A 22,001-nucleotide genomic window follows, 5' to 3' on the forward strand; every position below is an offset into this window, starting at 1 on the left:
CTCCCCTCCCCCTCCCCCTCTCCCTCATCGCGTCCACCCCCGCGCGTTCCCACGCGAGAGCCGCCACTCGCGGCCCATGTTTTTTGTTGCGTATCACAACGATTATTGATATTTTTCGATATCGACTGTGTGTCGAACACGACGGACCTGGTTCTAATACGCATATCTCCCGTGGAAAAACGTCGCATTTTATTCGTTGGTTAATAAGAGAGTTAAAAGAAGGACAATTCGAAGGAGGAAATATTGACCGTAGATGATTCCGATTCAGAATACTAAGTCGGACGTGATAAATATTTACCTGTCAAGTTATGTTTAACGAAAATCGATAAAATGTTGACATAAAATCATCGACAAGATACGTTCACGTTGTCACCTTTTATTAAATACGGCTTTGGTCGTAAGTATGAAGCACCCTCAAAAGTTAACGTGAACGGTTTATATCTAACGAAAATTAAATTAAAAAACAGTGTTATTGAAAAATAATATTTATTTTTATAACAGTTTTGATATTTTGTTAGTCCTCCTTTACTTTTTATTACCGCTCTTTTGAGGGAATAGACTAAGGATCCTATTCTGCAACTCTTAACGACTGTAATTATAGCGTTACAGTATCGTTGCGCGGCTTTTTTCATCTCATGCACAAATCCTGCGCAATGACACTGTAACACTACAGTTACAGTCATTAAGAGAATAGCATTTTCGAAATTATAGAATAGATCCCTAAATCAAGTGCTTTATACGTGTGGTCATGATTAAGTAATATTTTTTGTTTGTAACGAAAGAAGAAAAAGACCGAAATTTATTATTTGCGTCATCGTGTTGTGTTATCGTAAAATGAGATTACAGAGATTGAAGAAATGACATATAATGCGTATTGTAGCTGTTTAATTTAAAAATGCATGAATTTTTAGATACATGTCAGTGTCATAAACGTCATTGTAAATGTGGGAATTAATCGGGATGTGTGTTCATATTAGATGTAAGACTCATGAAAATTAGACTGACAATCAGAGAAGATAAGCGTATTATTAAATTATGTTACATCAATTCTGCGTTATTCAATAGACGGAACAAAGAAAAGTTGAATGAACAAAATAGTAGGTGAAAGATTAACATTACTTACATAAATTCATAAAATGAATCCCGGAACGTTAGTTAACTCATTGTTAGTCATTCTCAGTCGTAAAGAAAAATAAATTAAATAATTAAAATAGGATGAAAAAAACGGACAAAATGCAAAAAGGAGTACAAAAGTGACATCTAACTGAACATAAACTGATATAAATTTAAAATAAAATAATTTAAACAAAAAAACTTTCCTCCAAAAAGTTCAATACTGAGAAAAATGTCTGATTGGATTAATTGGAATTCTAGTTGAAAACGAACGAATTAGAATTTTCAATTAGAATTATAGAGATAATTGAAAATTTTACTTGATATAATCAGAATCTATTGGTTTGTTCATTTTCAACCAGACATTTTTCTCATTGAAGTAATAGAAAAGGAAATGGTTCATGGACAAAAATTGTAAAGTCAAAACCGATTTTTTTATTCAAAGGTTCAGAGAAAGAGTAGAGTTAACAAATTGAAAATTAATCAAGTGTCAAAAGTGGAAGCGCATTGTGCTCATATTCAAAAATAATAAAACTTAATATCATGAATGAGAAGGTCTACATTATTCCCTTCACGGTCGATCAACCGTTCAGGATTCGAGAACGTTCAGATCCTCGTGAAAAATCGGTTCGCCAAGCCTATTCTAAGACAAACACGCGCTTCTCCGCGGAGGAACGGGGCACCATCGTATGTGCTGCTCCATAAACGAGCAGTTCCCCCCTATTTACGAAGCGGGGACCTGCAGCGCGCGCGGTATCTAGTTAATAATGCATCTCTGACCGTAATCCGAAAGAATAACCAGCGATATATGTTGTAAACCTCGTAACCTAAGGCCCGTGAGGGGGCTGCTTAAGCCTGACACACAAAAAAAAGGACGAGGGCGAGGGGAGGGCCCACAACTGTAACAACACGCGAGGGCCGTCCCAAAATTTCTCGAGACCGCAGACAGGAGGTTCAATCTCATGTGACGCGAGAGAGAGAGAGAGAGAGAGAGAGAGAGAGAGAGAGAGAGAGAAAGGGTGGTAGTGGCGTAAGAGCTACGAAATGGGAGAGGGAGACCGAAGGGACCAAGAGACTGTCATGTAGGGTAGGTGGGGCGACTTAAAAAACTATTCCCATTCAGTGTTTCCGTTGGAGGCTAAGCCCGGTTATTAGACCGTCGTCGCGGCTAAGCAGAAGCGCTTCTCTCATTGGCCGGCTACGAAAACAACGATAAAAGGCGATGAGTATTTTATGGGGTACAGCGCGATGACACAATGGGACGCCGTGTATGGGCCATTGTCAGGGCATTGTCTGGTTGCGAACGCAAGGCGAGTTCTCTCTCTTTCTCACTTCCTTTCTCACTGGCCTTTTTCTCTCCTTTTCTCCCTCTCTTTCTTCCTCTTTCTCCTTCTTTCCACTTTGGCCTAGAGAGTCTCTATTATTTTATTATTTTCAAACACGTCACTTTTTTAGCGAAACCGTTCTCTCTCTCTCTCTCTCTCTCTCTCTTCCTCCCCTTCTTTGGGCGTGGCGGGGTTGTAAAAAAATATGTTGGAAATCGCACAGTCGAGGTTACTGGCCCTCTTAGACGCATTATTAATGTGGATAGGTAGACGAATTTGCCCTGATGGAGGGTGAAATCTCATCGGGGAGCAGAGCTGGAGAGCCAATTTTTCTTTCATGTTTATATTCTTCTTTTCGAGATAGTACGCGTCAAAGAACTAGTTAACTTTCGTATTGTCAATGAATTGCTTTGCTGAGGATATATGAAGGTATCTTTGCACGACGAATACTTATATTTAACTGGGAGATTTTGTTAAATTATACCTACGTCTATATTTCGACCAAATAGGTTAACTTTAATATCGGTTTGACTTATTTTTTATCTTCTTTTTTTTCAGTTCTATAAAAATGAGAAAAAGATAGAGATCGAGTAAATTAAAACGAGATTAAAATTAATCTACATTGGTAAATATATATACACATAAAGAAAAAGAAATATTATCGACGAGAAAAACAAAAAAGAAGAGAAAATTTCTAAAATTATTAAGTTAATATATTAACAATTATAATACAATAAAATTATTATTTTATTTTATATATTTTTATAATTTTTAAGTTTTTTTTCTGTGTCAGTTTCTCAGCGAAAATAATAGATAGTTATCAAACTTTTTCTTAACATTAAATATGTTATTGAAATTAATATTTTTCCGAAATAATCTTGGCTTGAAATTAAATGAAGAAAAAATTTTACTATTCAGAGACTGAAGATTAATTCAAATTTTTATTTTCGAACAGAATTATTATTTCCTTTAGACAAGCAAACATAAAATTCTTTTCAACTTTACTATCTAGTAATATGATACAATCAAAATAAGTTATATAACATCCGTACCGACTATATTATAGATTAAATGAAAGTTATCTCAGAAAACAATCCCAGCAGTAACGATTTCATACAGTACTATAGAAATATGTATATTTCTAAAAGTAGAGACATAAATATTAATAAGAATCTTATAATCACATTTAACAATGCAACAAAGCTTCCTTCTATCATTTTCGTTATAAAAATATGAATTCTCTCTCGGCAAAATTGCATGTAAAAGAACGTAACGTGCATAATACGCGAATGATACGTTTACACGAAAGCATTGTATTTTAATTTAATTTAATTTAATTTAATTTAATTCAATTTAGTTTATTGCAAAGCACTATGAAAAAGTTATTACAAGAACGAAGGACTCTTAATTTAAAAAACAATAACGAGAGAATAAAGGGCACATAAGAGTCAAATGTAAAGAAGTATTTTAAAACATGAAAATTCAAAAGAAAGTATGTATAGTATAATATTCTATAATTGATTAAAAATATAACGTGTTTCGGTCTCACTATGAAAAAGACTACATGTTAACAGAGTAATAGATATAAAATATGATACAATAGACTGTAGTAGACATAAATTTGACGATGTATTATATAAGAATCTTTGAGGTAGTCGGTCGCACGAATGTCTGACTATTTACCCCGGCTGGAGGTGTTGAAGCGTGCGCCGACAAGAGATCGGGCTCTGCCTGGAGCAGTTAAGGAGGGTTTTAGTCTCGGGGGTGTCGGCCCGAATTATGCAACACGAAGGAATACGGCGACTTAGGTATTCGCTCGCACGTAAATCCGCCACCTCGGGCACATTTCACCGTGAAACACAGCCGGGGCGCGTTCCATATTTAATCGCTCGGCGGTTTACGTCTCTATATCTGGAAGCAACGAGATTTTCGCGAAAAACATTCGCCCGATCCTGGCGTCAGTTAGTATGAATATTTTTACAATTGATGAAGTCGCGTTGTATATTTATTGGATTAATAATAAGTGGAACATCGACTGATAAGTAAATAATACAAATAAGAGAAAGAATCCTATATGAAAAGAACGAAAGAATTTTGTTGGAGTATCTAAAAATGTAACTTTCCGCACGAAATGGGTTTTATTATATTTTGAAGCTGGAATATTTTATCTGTGCAGATAATTTTCAAGGGCTTCCGCCGGAAGCGATACCCGCCTTCTTGCAAAATTTGCAAAATTCAGCTGGTTACAATATCGCCAAGCCGATTGCAAGGCCAGCGGCTTATCATCCTTATCACAGACCGAGTCATCAACCTCCTCAACGGCATTTACCACCGAACGCTCATCACACGCTGCAACAACTGTTTTACAGGGGTCCATATTTGACAGGTAAACTTGTATGATTTGAGAATTACCGTGGCAACACGAAACAACACAAATTCAGTTTATCCCCTTTCCAACTTTTCTTAAGAAAATATGTGTACATATCTAATTTAATTATATTTAACAAATTTTTAGAACGTTTGAATGCAAAAATTAAAGTATCTTCGAATTTTAATAAAATTATACTGAGACACTGTCAGGATAAAGAATATAAATTTAATTTAAATAAAACAGAATGAGAAGAAATAAAAATATGTATATTAATAACTACAAAATAAGTTTCTGTAATCAATAATACTGTTATATTTCTCTATTATTGAGAGAGAGTTCTATTTATCTCTTTCTTTATATATATAGTTTAAATATCGTCAGAAATTTATATTTTCAGAATCATGTTTGAATAATCGCCAAAGATAACGTTGCGCATCTGTTACATTCTTTTTTGTAAATCCACAAAACTTTGTTTTGTTTATACAAATACCTTTTAAAATTTTACAATAGTATTTACTATAATACTTTTTGGTTAATGTTTAAAACAATTTCTTTTAAAATAAGCTCTATTTAGCTTTAATGATTCGATATTTACCAGAGATTTTTCAGATATGTCGACATGTATATTTTGCTGGTCGTGAAAGGGTTAATTCAGCATTAACTGTAACTGCAGATGAAAGCGTAAAATTGCTTTCATTTATTTTCGTCAAATTGCAAACATTTTATTCGTTCACGTTTTTAATACTAACTCGATTACTTTAATAATGCATTCAGCAATCTAAATCTCGATTTATTGTCATCGTATCTATCCATTTTTTAATAATTATGATATTTTCACATTAATACACACACATACACACATATACTGAGAAAAATGTTCTAATTGTACCAAGAAGTACAAACAAAACTAATTCTAATCATATGAATCCAATTTCTGATTATTCGAATTGAATTTCCGTTATCTCGATTAAAATGTTTAATAGCTTTAATTATAAATACAGTCTAATTTGTTTTTTTTACAGTCTAATTTGTTACCTTCCCGGTTGAATTTACCAGAATTTCATTTAACGCAACAAGACTTTTTTTTCAGTGCAGATATATAAATATTATATTTATCGTATATATTGATATTCGCAAGTATCGCGTATTCATTATTTTGTAGTCGCGATACTTCACGTGCAGTTAATAAACAACAAACGCGGATGGACGAGAGAGGCGGAAACACGGGCCCGAGGAACGTTTAAAACCGAAACTTCCGCATATGGCGCCAGGCAACGAGCGCGCGCGCGGCCACGTGCGCGGGGGCCGCGCACACACACCGGGTTTATCGAATATCTTGTTATAGGTAGGCTCGTATGGGACATGGAGTGCATATGAAGTGCAGTGAAAGCACTACCATATTATGTACATGCTCCGCCACAAGGCAAAATGCACGCATGCAACAAGTGCGTGCAAATATCATCGGTGCAGATAATACCATCATGCTCAGCTTGGCAATATCGCGCAGACACGATCTGGAGATTCAATTGCCCGATCTGTTATTAGATGACTTTGATACAATCGCTATCGAGCGAATCAAGCGCTCTGCCCCGTGCGCAGTAACGCGATGTTTGAATGATTTTTTTTCCACGCACGTTTCACGCTTCTCATATTTATTGGTACATTTTCTTGCTAGATATTTCTTCACGCCTTAACAGATTTCCAAAGTTTTCAGTAGAGCGAAAAACTCTTTATAGGAGAAGCGAAATAAAGAGAGAAACTTTATTTTTGTTTTGTGGAATATTTTAACGTTTTTTAAATGTCTTCTCCAAAATTTGGAAATGTTGGATAGATTTCTTCGTCAACACGATAGCATTTGTTTTCTTCTTATTTTCTTTTAATTGCACAGATTAATTTTTTGTTAATCCAAGGAAATTTACTTATAGTAACCCGTAATTTTTTATGTAAATCAAAGATTTACATTCAATGTAAATCTGATCTTCAAAATATTTATTATTTCAAAAAAATGTTTTCAAATTTAATACTAATTATAAGGCTTTTTAAATGTTTTTGCCATTTACGGCTACGGCATATTCAAAAATTTTTATTTTTATTCTATTTAAAATAAAGCATATTAGGTATTAAAATTTTTTATCTTTGAAAGGAATTTGTTACAAAAATTAAGATTAATGAGATTTTTATGATAGAAGCCATTGAATATATTGCATTTTAAATTTAAATTGAATCATTGAATCGAAAACAGTACATCTATAATTAATTGAGGATAATGAACAATTTATTAAACATTTCTAAATTTTTTATTCAAAAACGTTTTTCGAATCGCTAAATACAAATAAAATCTCAAAAAAATAATTCAAAATAATAATTCGAATTGATAAGCTCAAAATGACGGGAAAAATGCGGATTTTTGCAAAATTTTATAATATAATAATAATTTTTTTCAAAATGCTAAATATATATTTAATATTAAAATTATCAAATACGATATATAATATTTGACAGTTCGTAATTGTTGAATTTACATTTTTTCTATAATAAATTTATTTAATATTTGTGATGATGAAAATTTTACTAACCTTAATCTCCTCAAAGAAATTCTTACAATAAAAAAAGACGAAAGTGTGTCAATAATACACAATAAACAATATAAAATCTAGTATTTTTACATTTTTGTTTTAACATGTTAAACAATTTTTTAAATTGTAATGCAAGACTTCTAAAAATTAAGAGATCGTAGCATAAAAACACTATAAAGAAAAATGATCTTTTCTTAGAATTTTTTTATTGAACTACATCGAATGTAGCTTCATCATACATATATATGCTTTGCCATAACGTATATAAATTTTCTTTATCGATATCGCCACTTTTTCTTCTATAAACGATCAATTTCACAAAATATACAAGTAACATTGAATGTAATGCTATAATAAATTTTCTAAATGTTTACATGAACACGTTATGCTTCTTGTTAACAGTTGCTAGTTCCGGGACTGGAAGTCATCATCCTGGCACGCCCGGTGGAGGCGCCGTGTTTCCGGGGACCATCCAGGGCAGCATCGGCGATTTTTCCGGGACTGGCTTGGTCTTTCCATGGGCGACGAATGCGCGCGGAAAGCCACGCCGGGGGATGATGAGGAGAGCCGTTTTCTCGGATCTTCAGCGACGCGGACTCGAGAAAAGGTTCCAGATACAAAAGTACATCAGCAAGCCGGATCGCAAGAAGCTCGCTGAAAAACTGGGTCTCAAGGACTCACAGGTAAGCGGATGTATCGCATAACTGTGGTCTGAAAAAATTCCTTTTATATATATATATATTGGACAACTCGAGAGACGAAAAATTTTCAACATTTGTCGAGTATAATTTCGACATTCGAATACTCGGGAATAATAATTGAAATATATTATCGCGGCACTGCACTGCCCGACTTGCTCGATTATCTGTATTTGCAGTATTTCAGTATCAGCAATTTAATCGCAAAACCGATTTAATCACGATTTAATTTGTACATTTTTACGTTCGCAATTTCGATAGATTTACAATTGCAGCGAGACGTAATTATTTACCTTCTTCTCGCGCCGACGCGGTTTTCCGTGCGCGCAAATCAATTGCATATCAATTATAGCGCGCATCGAAGCGCATAATTCGATTCCTTGTGATCCAGAATCCTCGCTCTCGATAATCGCATCAGGCATGTCATATGCAGGCAGATTTGCATACGCGATGATAGGCGGATGTGCTCGCGTTGTATTACAATCGAGAGGCTGCGCCGTGAGCATTAGAGACGGCACACGGTGTTTAATCCCGTGCTTAATGATCTCCTCGGCGCAATAGTAGTTCAAGCTAATCCGCGCAAACGTGCTAATCTAAACCGTAATTAAACCAGGAAATTCGTTAGCGCTAACAAAAATAACATGATTTTATTATTATTGGTCAACAGACTGCCGTGTTAATAAGTTTATTTATTAGTTCCTTTCTCTCTTGCGACATCGTGATTTTTATATGCTAATTATTTTGTGCTTTATTCTTTGCGCGGTCAGTTCTAAATTAAATTATATCGCTTCCAATACTCTTCGAGGAATTTGATGTAGGAATACCAATGATTTACTTAATTATTTATAGAATTGGTAAATACGACAAAATTTATTCACAAGCTTTTGTGTTTATCAAATCATCACCCAGACAGCTGCCGTTATTTGTTATCATTTTATGTCAAAGTGATTCGACATTACAGATGTCATTTTGACATGAAAATAATAACAAACGTTAGCTTATTGTCTGGATGGTAACATATTTAATCCTCTTAACAGCTATGAAAACTACACCCAGTTCTAAAGCGTCCCGTTCCCTTATAGATCTAACAATAGCTAATTTAACATTATACTGAACAAAAATGTTATGACTTTAAGTAATTTATTTGTTGAATAGATTTAAATAAATATTTACTTGCAGTAAAGGAATATGTATTTGGAACTATTCGAGAAACAAAATACTTAGAAATTTTTTTTCAGTGTAGCTAATTTATTACCGAAAGACAGTAATTGAATATTTATTTGGAGTACTACAAGTACAACATTGGATTTTTGTAAGGATTTGAAGTACAAAGTGCAAGTAAATCTTTGCCTTGTAGCGATTGAAAGAACATATAGTACTAATAATACAGATTGTACCAATCATCTAAAATTTTCTCTTCAGATCCAAATGATCCGTTGTAGTCGAGATTTAAAAACTCTAGAATGCTACATCTTATTAAATTTCCAAAAGACTCTACATCAAAAGATTTTCATCAATTGATAAACTAAAGACTGTTCTTGATTGCTTGAATTTATCCATGGAAAGATCATTGATACGTTCCTAAAGCACCTTAAAGTTTGTATCGAAGTGACTAAAAGTGATTTTATAAATGTTGATTATTATTTTTGGTATTTAATAAGATATAATTAATACTCTAGAATTTTGTATGTCAATATACGTGACTAACGATTTGAACACAAAATTGTGGCCAAACTTTTTTGTCGTACAATTGCATTAATTTTAATTTGCTCATTCGCATTGTCATAATTTTCACAATCACTTTCTTCGCAAGTTGAGTTTCAAGTCTGATTATATAGATTTGACGCGACTTCCGGATAATTAGATCGAGGCGAGGAAGTCTCTTGAAAGGAATAGTGATTCCCGGGATGACTCCCACCGTGAGAGATAATCACACCGATAACGGGCCAGCATAATCGGGCAGTTAAGCGCGTGCAAGACGCGGGAAGGTGGTACGTGGTGAATATATATATATTGTGCTTAATGACGTTATTAGGGCACTAATTGTCGCTCTAACGAAGTACGAGTCCCTCGGCACGAATGCCTGCGTCGAGTGAATTCAGTTCCGTTGCGGAGAAACGCCGGCGCCGCCGCCGCCGATTCTCTCACAGCTCCATTCGGGACAGGTTGATAGAGACTAATGCTCGGTTTTGTCGGATGCAAAATCGCCTATCGCTCGAGTACCGTACGAGCGAGGCCACGTGCAACGTGTGCCAGGCGATATGCCAGGCTCGCCTAATTGCGCGACCAGGTACACCGATTTCAAGAACGATCAGGCAGTCGTAGCCCATTAAATCTCGGTATAATAATAATACGCCTCGCCGCTTCGCGTAATTAACTTCGCGTAATTAGCTTCGCGATTAATTATTCTAATCGCGTGAAAGAGCCGTCGGAGGAGACGAACACAATGTTGTTTGCGTCTTTCGCTGCTAAATGTGTCTGGTTCACTCATGAGATGTTTGATGAATATTTAAAGCAGCATTAAATGCATTTAGCATTAACCCTAATCGCTCCGAAATTTCCTTTACTAGTATTTGCGAGTCCCGTGTATTCTGAAGTAATATATCTTTGCTTAAAGTTTAATGTGATTGATCAATTTTTTTTCATTTTAAAGTTCAAAGGAATATGTAACTTAAAATTATATAAGGTTGTGAAAAATATTTATTGTAAACAATTTTTCACAACGTAATTGAGAAAAAATTTACTGAATTTACTGGACTCGATTAAAATTAATTATATTTACAGCATTACTATTGGAAAATGATAATTATGGTCGCATTAGACAGAGAATGAAGTTTGTTAAATACTATTTTTTATTCTTATTAGATATATTTTATTTGATTAAACGTTCTACTTCACATCAAAACATTTTCTATAATTGTGTATGTAAGTTTTACATAAGGATATTTGACATCTGCTATTGCTCCCTACTACCATTCGAGAGCTTGCTCTGTCAATAAACGGCTCGCTCATTCGTTTATTTAAATACGGACGATTTGGGCGACGCACGGAATTGGAATAAAAAGCTCGATGGCCGCGTTTGACTGTCAGCGGATCGTGGACATTCGCGCGTACGCTGAAAACGACCAAGCTGTGCTCATGAAATCGAATGAAACTAACTCACATGGCGCGCCATTTCCGGATATCGTTTAGTTCCATTAGCGTCACACCGAGCGGTCTCACATGTAGCAGCGCGCGCTATACGTTGCATACACCTACGTGTGCAACTAATGAACTGGCATCGCCCGATTAACCCCGTACGGCCCGTGCCGTGGGGATATTATGTGCTTCACTCCCTTCCTCTGTTGCACACAGCCACCCTCGCTCTTTCTTCGTGTACGTCAACGCGATACGTCGATACCGCCCGTGATCTACCCGCGATGCACGTACATGTAAAACGCACGCCTGCAAGTCGATACTTGAAGGTGCGCAGCTCCATCCAGATAATTAAGTTTACTCTGTAACATGTATTATGCGGAGAAACAGATCGTTGCTTGAGTCTCAGATTGTAATTGGCTTTCTTGGTCGAAGAGAAGAAAAGATTTCGTAAAAGACAATGAAGGATTATATGTGCTGAAAAAATATATAAGATTAAGGATGAGAATAAAAATATAATCAGTGATTTGAGAGGATAATTTTTTAATTGTCATTTTGTATCATTGGCGTTCTTGATCAAAAAGAAGAAAAGATTTTGTACTAAAGACAGTTGAAGGATTAGATATACTGAAAGAATAAGATCAAGGATAGGAATGAAAATAATAAATCAGTGATTTAATTATGAGGATTATTTTTTGAACTACAATACAATTGCTTTTAAAATGAATCTTATAAATTATGTATCTCCTCTCATTCTATTGTGTAAACGAGAAATAATATCCGGCTGTTTAAAAAGCAAATAGAGAAAAATAATTATCATAAAAGAAATATCAGAAATATTATTAAAGATTAAAAGACTATTATATATTAAAAGAGATATTATTCGTGGTTTTTCGGAGTTTTTCCTAATAATATTTTTAATAAAATCCGAATGATAATCTCACGAATAAATGGATTTAGTGTTTAAATATTATGTAATTATCGTTTTTTGTGAGATTAAAATATTATTGATGTGACAAGATTGAAATAATAAGCGATCTTTAGTTGAATTGATGGTGATCAGTGAATTCTTCAATATTGTGCTCATGATCAGTGAACTTTTAAACATTATGTAAGATAAAACTATTATAATTTTAATGAACACCATCTGCTTTGTGAATTCATTTTAGACGCTATATAATTCGTGTCAGATTTCGGGACACAGATCAGATTTCGTTTCAGATTTTATTTATAATTTTACCTACATGGTCGTATGTTTTGATACGTATATGTGTAATATTTTAATGTATATTTTATACACGCTCGCGTATTCTGTTTTTTCAAATATTTTTCTTCAATTATACAGCACATGAAATTAAATAGAATTTTATTTTGTGTGTGTGAATCCCGATAGAAATTGTAGATTATACATCTATCATAATTATAAATTACTCATTTGTTACAACGACACAACCTAAAAAACGAAATTTTTCAAAAAATAAACAAATGTTTTATCATCAATATTTTGGAATATTAATTTTATCATGCAATTTCGATATAATAATTGATTATAAAGAAACAAAAGTATGTTCTTTCTCTCTTATATATTCCGCTCTTTTTTCACAAACATTTGAAAATGACAGTTTTTTAAAATGTTGCAGCAAATAAATGGTATCATCTAAAGTGAGTTTCGTTTATAGAAAATGTAGATAACAATTTTACACATAAACCGATTTGTTATTCAGATTAAAATCTATTTTTTAAATTCGAGATATAATTATCGTTTTGAGATCGAGATATTACTGGCGGGCGTGAGAAGATCGGGCAAACAAGAAGCGGTTCCTGGTCGGATGAATGGTGGTCGCGGTGAATATATACGCGAGAGCAAGAAAGACAACGGGGCGCGCGGGGTGCGCAAGGAAGGGATACACGGCGGAGAGGACTGTGTAGGGATATATCCTCATGTATAATTCACACCTCGAGCGCCATGCTTCCACCGCCATTGGTCGAGGCTCACTCTGTCGCTGGTTTTACGAGAAAATCTAAGGATCAAGCGCGCATACATACACATGGAGACCAGGCGCGTTCGTACACGGGAGAGAGAGCCAAGAAGAGTGAATTGACGTTTCTTGCGGTTCTGCAATCCGCATACAAAAGCTGATTTTGCGCCCTTCTTCCGGCCGCGCTCTCCTCCCGCTGTCGTTGAACGATCGCGAACAACGTGATAAGAATCCAGCGGGTATTCGCGACGAATAAACTTACCGAGTGAAACATCGCAAACATGGTGAATTGTCGCACCGGATTCTTAAATCTATAATTAAACATTGATACGTTTCTGAGGGTTGATCGTTGATATTTCAGACGTTCTGTATGTTGTAAAAACTCGAGGTATCACCGAACATTTTTTTTTTTATTTAAGAATGCTTATAGTACATATAAGTAATATTTTCCTTTCTTCGTCTTTTTCTAACACTCCATAAAATGTAATAAAGTTTAAATAAATAAATAAAGGAGCACGAAAGCCAAAGATTTAAGTACAATGTTTGTAAAAATTAATGTAATTTATATAAATACACAAATTGTTGCTAGTAACATCAAATCGATGATCTAATTTAATTTGGAAGGGGTGTTATTATTTCAGTTTAATTGTGTTGCAAATTCGAAAGTAAATACATATAGATGTATTATTCTCACATTTAACTTTGACTGTAATTAGCGCTTCTCTTACTTACTTAGTTGATGTACATAAACCGGTCCTATTTTAATCGTAATATTGTAACATTGTAAATGTTTCGACCTTTCTGTACAGCACAAACTTTCAGCAATATTGTAGCAACATTGCAATGTTCCAACAATGCAAGAACATTGCAAACGTCACAGCAATGTTGCTACAAGTTTCTGTGCTGTATGCAGGGTTTATGTATAATTATTTTCAGTGGTGTTTAACATATTTAACTCATATTAACGATACTAATTACTAATTACTAATAATTCTAATTTGGAGAGCGTCAAAAATTAAAAATATAAATAAGTTACTGTGAAAATGCGTAGTTAATTGGTTTAAAAATGTAATCAATCATTCATCCGATCGAAGATAGCACAACTGGAAATTTTGAAAGATTTTCTATTATTACAATAATACAATATTTAACATTTCAAAATTGCGACACAGGATAATTAATTTCGAAAAATTTTATTTTTTTTTAATGAAATATCAAACGCGAAGCATCGCAAAGTGGGTTTACGGTCCTTCGATTCCGAAACAAATAATCTCGTCAAAAGTGTACCAAGCGAAACGGCAATTTCGATTACTCGATTCCAATGAAATGATACTTCGGCGCCGCGACGCGATTCAGCTTCGTAAGTACATATCGAACGTGATCCCGTCGTTAAAAGCAATTGAACTCCAACTGAACGCACCCGCAATATCTCTAACATTACTTTTTATCGCGCGCGCGCGCACGCGAGGGGGAAACTTTTCCCAACTTTATTAGAGGGTGTTTCCGGGTCCAAGAGAGTTCCTGCGATTTGAGAACTGTGATTCTGCGCACTCGTTGGTCGGCTATCTAATATCACGGTTCGCCACACGAACACCCATAAAAGCGATTATTGTCCAATGATAGTTCTTTCTCTCTGCCCTTCGCTCTACCTCTTCACCTTCTCTCTCTCTCTCTCTCTCTCTCTCTCTCTCTCTCTCCCCTCCCCTCTCTCTCTTTCTCTCTGCTCCTCGATGTCTCTTAATAGCGGCAAAGTGTTGGTAGCAGATGCCGAATTTCACGTCTCCCTTAATGTACCGAGCGCGAGAGCGATAATACCGCTATCGGAACTTCCGTCTCAGTATTGCAATCTAAGTTATCGAGCTATCGATGTGTCGGATGCGTGTCGAAGTAGTATTGTTATCGCCGTTTGCCCATTATCGCGTCATAACGTGTAGCCGCGTTCTTTGCACGCAGATTATTTATTACGCTTTGAGGGTTTAAAAGGATTACGAATAAATATCTTTATTAAAATTAGTTGTAACTTTTCAATAATTATGTTAAAAAATTATAATTGAACAAATTTTCCTTCGTTTTCTGGCAACTATATAGTTCTTGTTATCAAAGTAGGTATTCTTTTCTTAAATATATCCTAACATATTTAATGACTTTATCATTTTCAAAGACATGTGAGTTACACACACACACACACACACACACACACACACACACACACACACACACACACACACACACGTTTTAAACATTACTCGAATTATATATATTGTGTTTTGGATTCTCTGCCGGACTCATGAATCTTTTCGCGAATTTAATTAAGGACTTGCGGTGCCACGGGTGGATGATAATAATAAAGCTTTTCCGAGGGTAATCTGGTACTTTGAGGGATGGCAGGATACAGCAGGTGGAGAGGAGAAGGCTGGAGGGGACGAATAGATGAGAGAGGGACGAGGTGCCGTTTCACACAGGTTCGAGGCTTCACTACAGTTTATGACGAGGGTGGGTTTAAGAGGAACGTCGAGGGTTAAAGGGGGATAACTAAAGTAATTAGTGATGGTGAGCGAGAGCCAACCCCTTTCTTGGCTATGCCTATACCCTTATCCCTCTCAGCGCCTTTAACGAGATGAAGATGTTGATTTATCACGGGAGCCCGGCTTTCAGAAGCCGCACGAAGGCTCATTTTTGTTTTATACATAGAAGATTAATATTACATACATTTTTTTGTATATTTTACATGTAAGAATAACATATATTTTATTCTCTCTCATCTTCCCTCTTTTTTTTTCCATATCTACAATATTTCTTAACAATGATATGACAAGATCACAGCACTGAATAAGATATAATTCGTACGTGATCCGTAAAATTTAAATACGATTTTACATCTGGGGGGGAGTAAAAATTTTAAACCTAATCTGCTCCGCGCTAAATTTTTCATATTTCGCTTTTTACGAGATTTTAAAATTACTTTAAAACAATATGTATAATTCCCTAAACATTTAATTAAGTGGACAAAAATAAGCTAATAGAGTTCACAATATTTCATAACGAAAACATCAACAACTAAGAACAAACTCGAGTGCGCTTGTAGATTTTAAGAAATTAAGAAACGTTACGCGATGCCGGAAAATTAAGAGACGTAGCTTTTAATTTCTGCCTTAGGAGATATTGAGACAGCAGCGGCGGCAGCGTCTTGTCAGAATCGCTCTCGCGTCGCCCGTAGGTAGAACTCATCAACGCCGTCGACCTTAAATTATCTGGAATTATGAGGAGGCCGGCCACTTTTATGCTTGGGACGTCTCCGTTATGTCGGATCTACCGGCGGAAACGACGGAAAAATTAAAGAGAGCCCCCGGGGCTTGTTATCTTTTTAATAATCAGAACCGACGGGCACGGGACGGCGGTTTCCCTTCTTCTTACAAGTTGCCAGAGCTGTCAGAATCACGCCGCGAGCTTAATTCGCGATATAAAAGCACGGATCCTAGTTGCGCCCTGCACTGATTTCACGGAACTTGCCCGACGTCGCCCGAATCGGGCGTCTCGTTATTCGTGTACGGCAAAAACTGCTGCAGAGTTCTTTAAGCTTCCACGTCATATTACATCCCTCGCTTGTACGACTGAATTATACGACTGACGTGGTAACATTTCGCGGAAATTGGAATTAACGAATTTCATCTTGATATCCCAATCTTGAAGAAGAGATCATTAACGCCGTCGTGTTAAGTTCTGTCTGTGGCTGATATTCGATTTTTATACTTAAGACTGTCTTATAATTAAGACATTACTTAAAACTGTCTTGCAATAAGAACGGACTATAAACGGTAATCATAGTCCATCTTATATTATATAGGTCTTATTTTAAGACTGTTTTAAATAATGTTTTAAGTCGCTAATGCGGCCTTCTGATTGGTTCATAACATCTTAAGACTGTACTTAAAATGGTCTTAAATATAAGATACCACTATAATACTGTTCTATGAGTAACGGCCTATGTCTTATTTGAAGTTGCCATCTACCTAAACTTTGCAAGTTTAGATCTCCTTCTTCGGAGGTATCTATCTAATCGAGGGGTGCACAATGCCGCTATTTGCGCCGAGATATCCTCAAGTACTAAATTAAATCCCGACGAGATCTTTATCCGATCTCTTCGTTTCTTCGTCTTCTCGTAGGGTGAATGTCCCGTTTAGATTCGCAAATTATATTAAAGAATAGGGGAAAAATGACTCCACCCTCTCATGTTGCTGGCAGCCCTTTAATAACAGCGAAAAAAATATCATGATTTTTGAGTGTCAGACAGTGTTGTGGAACTTTTTTCCTTCGTGTGTAAAGTAGAAGATGATTCTAAATTGCAGACAAAGTTCAAGCGTGAAAAGGATATTTAATTTGTTTGCTAGATTAGATGCAAAATATGTAAAATAATGTTATTTTGTGTTTACTACCTAGAAAAATCCGGAAAATCTAGATTTTTTTCAAAAGATTCTGCATTTTAAAGAATTTCATGGAATTTTATCGAAACTCAAGGAAATTTTACTTTTAAATTTAAATTTTCTTTCTGAAAACATTGTTTTTTTCTGATTATTTTTTCTTCATAATGCAAAATGTTAACAATCAGTTAACAATAAGTATTACACTTCCACGTGTATTTCATGTACGTTTTATGCGAGTTGTGTATTTTGCGAGTTTTTATAATAAAAATCAGGATGAAAGTAGAAAACAACATTCGACAAAATAGAATAATATCACTGATATTATATTGTAGTAAGCCTTTCTAATATTATCCTATAAGTTTCGTGATTCTAATTGAATCGGTGAGTACAGAAAGGGAACGAGTCACATTTATCAAATTCTTCAATACTAATGGCCGCAGCACATACTCTTGCATAACGCATAATACATAGTGCATAATGGAATCGAAATTCTTCTTTTCCATGGAACGAGAGGAAAGGAAAACTTCTGATTAGTTGATTCGCTTATGCACTATGCGTTATGCGTTATGCAAAAGTTTGTGTTGCGGCCTTTACAAAAAATTGTTTAGTTTTAGTTCCAATGAAAAAACTAACAAAATTACTTTTAGGAATTTAAATATGACGTTCAATAATATTTTTGGAAAATCATTCCTGAAATACCTGTTTATGAAATAAAAAACTTAAATTTTAAATACAGACTCTCTCTGCACTCATTGCTTTTCAATATTTACTTTAGGCCTTTAAAAGCCTAGGCTAAATGCCCTATTTGTACTGAAAGAGTTCCTATTCATTTCAAGATTAACAAGAAGAAAAACTTATTTTTGAATAAAATTGGACTCGTTCTCTTTTCTACTCTCACCGATTCAATTGTAGAAAATGATTGATATAATTTCATGGATTCCCTGTATTCTAATAATTTTCAGTATATAGTTTGCTCGCACTCCAATTTATTTCAAAGTTGTACTAATCCGGATTTTTGAACAAAACTACCTGGAATAAAATAGGACAATTCTCAGGGGAATTTTTTTTACAAAATTTCAATAATCATCCTGATTAAATATTTACATTCAGTGACGTAGAAAATTTTTTCGCAGCGAATCAACTCAAATCGGGAAACGAAATCGGGAAGTTGCGAACGCGATGAATTTGAGCAGCAGTTTAATTATTATCACGACGGGAGGTGGAAAGTGTATAAACGCTCTCTTCAATTCAATTTCCACGCCGATCTCACAGATCGCCCTTTCCCACGGCACTGAAGTTGACACGTTAGATAGATCGGCCATTAGGTTTGGCGTTTCAAGAGGAGGATATCGAGTTTCCCGGATTCCGTCGGTCAAATCAATTTGTAGCCATTAGGTCCGCCGTTGATTCAAGTTTGCCTTGGCAAGCTTTTACGAGAGCAATCCGCCGCCATCGTCGCCACGGCTCACCGTCGGCGGGAGCTGACCCGAGGAGAGCTAGCCGATCTATATTTGCACAAACGTCGAAGCTCGAGACGGCAGATATGTACGTTTGACATCCGTGTTGCGAAGAACCTCTGTTCTTCGTATATCCACTTACAAGGCACACACTGGCTATGCGATAACGCGAACTTACAGACGATCGACGATCGTCCCTTCATAGCGTCGCTCTTGGTTATTCAAGCTCTTCGATGTAACTTTTTGCGGATAGATGTAACGTAGCCGTATCAGTGCATTAAAAAGGAAATCTTTTACTTATTGTACCAAAATTCTTTGTGCTAAATTAAAATTTCTAAAGTAAATTATCAGTTTCTTCTTGTAAAATTAACCCTTTTTTACCACTTTATACCGTTTTATCATCTACCATATCAGTAGATATTGTAAAAATGTTGCATAAAAATAAACACATTATTATAAAAATTTTTTTCAATCGTAATGCTGGATATTAAGGAATATAACAAGCAAATATGTATATTATTATAAATAAGAAAATTATAGCAAGTGAAGTAAAAAAAACCTTTGGTATGCCATAATATAACTTTACATAAACGTATAAAAGACAAAATTAAAGATGAATATAATTTAAATACATATTAAAAATAATGTATTTTAAATATACATTAGAAAAACTATAAATTAATATAATTGTGTGTAAATACATGATATTATATTAACCCTTAAATTTGAATATTTCAGATATTTTGAGAAACTAAAAAATTTTGAAATAAACTAAGAATTCAAGTACAAAAATAATATATTACTTATATCGTGCAAAGTAAAGTATTTAAGAATTATTTCTAAGAACTCTTCTGATGTTTCGGAAGATACGAATCCTTCCCTGTCGCGTTGGCTGGATTATCTCTGTCTACAAACTTGACATTTATTCCTCTGCGTGATAATACAGCTCGACTTTTCTTCTGTTATCTGCGTATCAAAATAGCATTTTTTTAAGTCGTTCCTTAAACCGTTCGTACATCAGTCTGGTGGAACCTCATTCATCTTGATCGCGGGTGGATCAAAGTCTAGCGAAGGACGACGGCTATGACGTTACCCTAATCGCTCCGGCTACAATCTGCCGCGGATATTAAAAACAAAGGCCTGCCTCTCGCAGAGCATAACATGAATATAACGCCGCGCAATATCTTACGGCTTTAAGCTCTTCGGCTTAGCCCGTGGACCTTCATGCATTATGGATTTTACTTTGAGAGAGCGTCGCTGCCCCGCCACCCCTCGTTCTCGCTCGCGCCGGAGGCGGACGCGGGAGCTAAGAAACCATGAATATACAATACCGCGGTATATGCATATAGATCTCGCCTTTGAGAATCAACTTTAATCACTCACGGTGAACTCGAGAGCCGCGGAATCGAGCGGCATCGATGACTCTGACGGCGGTAGCGAGCGCTTCGTCCTCGTCCCCGTCCACGTCTTGCTATCTGCAGAGACAAATGTACGGGCTTTTAATGTAAGTTGTAAACATTTGTAATGAAAATAAATTTTAACATTCTGAACTGTTTTGAAGCCGCTTATAAAAAGTTTGGTAAGTTTGGAAGCGAGTTTGCTGAATTTTATGGCAACTTTGTCGTTCGCGAATTTTTACATTAATTATAAGAAGAAAATGTTTGATAAAATAATTATAAAAATATGGTTAGGAGTTCCATTTTTATAGTTGTCTTATTGCTATAATGTTAGTAATAATTAATATATTTATAATTTTATCAAAAGTATATATTGTAGTTAACATAAAAAAAATGACTATAAATTATATTATAGTTAAATTATGTAATTATTTTTTTCTCTAAATGTATCTTAACGCTAGATATCGATTAAATAACAATTTTGTTGAAATAAATATCAACTCGGAATTTAATGAAGAATAAAATATCGTTAATTGATTGAACTTTTGAACTTAACATGCGGAAAACCTTTTCGTTCGCTTAATGTAAGCGATTTTTAACGCTTCAATATTTCGATATTGAGAGTTTCGTTTTTAATTTCCCGAAAGAAATCCGACTGATTTAAATGAATTCAATGATATTGGTCTCGAATGGATTAAAACGTACTCTTTTCGACATTTAGAAACAATTTTGCAACAGGAAAATTAGATACGCGAGTTGCACGCGCGACGTCACCACGTCGGTGCGTTCCCAACGAATTCCTCTCGCTCTCGCTCTCGCGACATTTCTCCCGGAAATATCACTTCCGATTTGTGCCGGCTCGTATCCACTCTCGCAGCTGTAGCCCGGTTATACGACCTGCACGCAGACGGATTGTAAATTCGCAAATTGTATATCCCGATTGTGAACCTTCCTCGTCCCTCCACCCTCTTATCGCGAACTGACATCGATTCCGAAACGTATTCGCCTCTCTCGTTCGCCCATGCTCGTGGAATCGTATCCATAAAACCGGGTGGGTGTATAACGATAAATGCGGGATTCTCCTTTTCTCCTCGCGAAATCTATCCTGTACCCTGATGCCGTAACTCTTAACGATAGTGTCAGTATCATTATACGTGTAAATATAATACAGGTAAATATCAGGTATAAACAGAATTGGAAAAGTTATTTTATAAAAGTAGCTGATTACAACTTTTTTTTCTTTCAAAAAGTAATTAGTTACTGTTACAAGTTACGATTCTAAAAAGTAACGCGTTACAGTTACTTAAAAAATAATGGATCGTTACTTTTCTGTTAATTTTTTATTATTTTTTGCATTGCTATTTTAAATACAAGAATCTTATACATTTCTAACATTAATAAATTATTTTATTTATTATACTAAACATTCGATATTATACGCTATATTATTTATAATAAAGTAATATATGTATATACACTTGTAATCAAAATTACAGGATTAATATTAAAACGTTCATATTAAGAGAATC

General features: G+C 35.1%; 1 protein-coding gene across 1 annotated transcript in view; it reads left to right on the plus strand.

Moving 5' to 3' along the window:
* Positions 1–22,001, plus strand: part of Dbx (homeobox protein Dbx) — a 40,167-nt gene that overhangs the window by 4,747 nt on the left and 13,419 nt on the right. The window contains exons 2-3 of the mRNA XM_018514341.1: positions 4,615–4,824; positions 7,788–8,068. Coding sequence (XP_018369843.1) covers positions 4,615–4,824; positions 7,788–8,068 — 491 coding nt within the window. The remainder of the gene's footprint in view (positions 1–4,614; positions 4,825–7,787; positions 8,069–22,001) is intronic.

Source organism: Trachymyrmex cornetzi, unplaced genomic scaffold, assembly GCF_001594075.2.
Source record: "Trachymyrmex cornetzi isolate Tcor2-1 unplaced genomic scaffold, Tcor1.1 scaffold5, whole genome shotgun sequence".
NCBI classification, from domain to species: domain Eukaryota; kingdom Metazoa; phylum Arthropoda; class Insecta; order Hymenoptera; family Formicidae; genus Trachymyrmex; species Trachymyrmex cornetzi.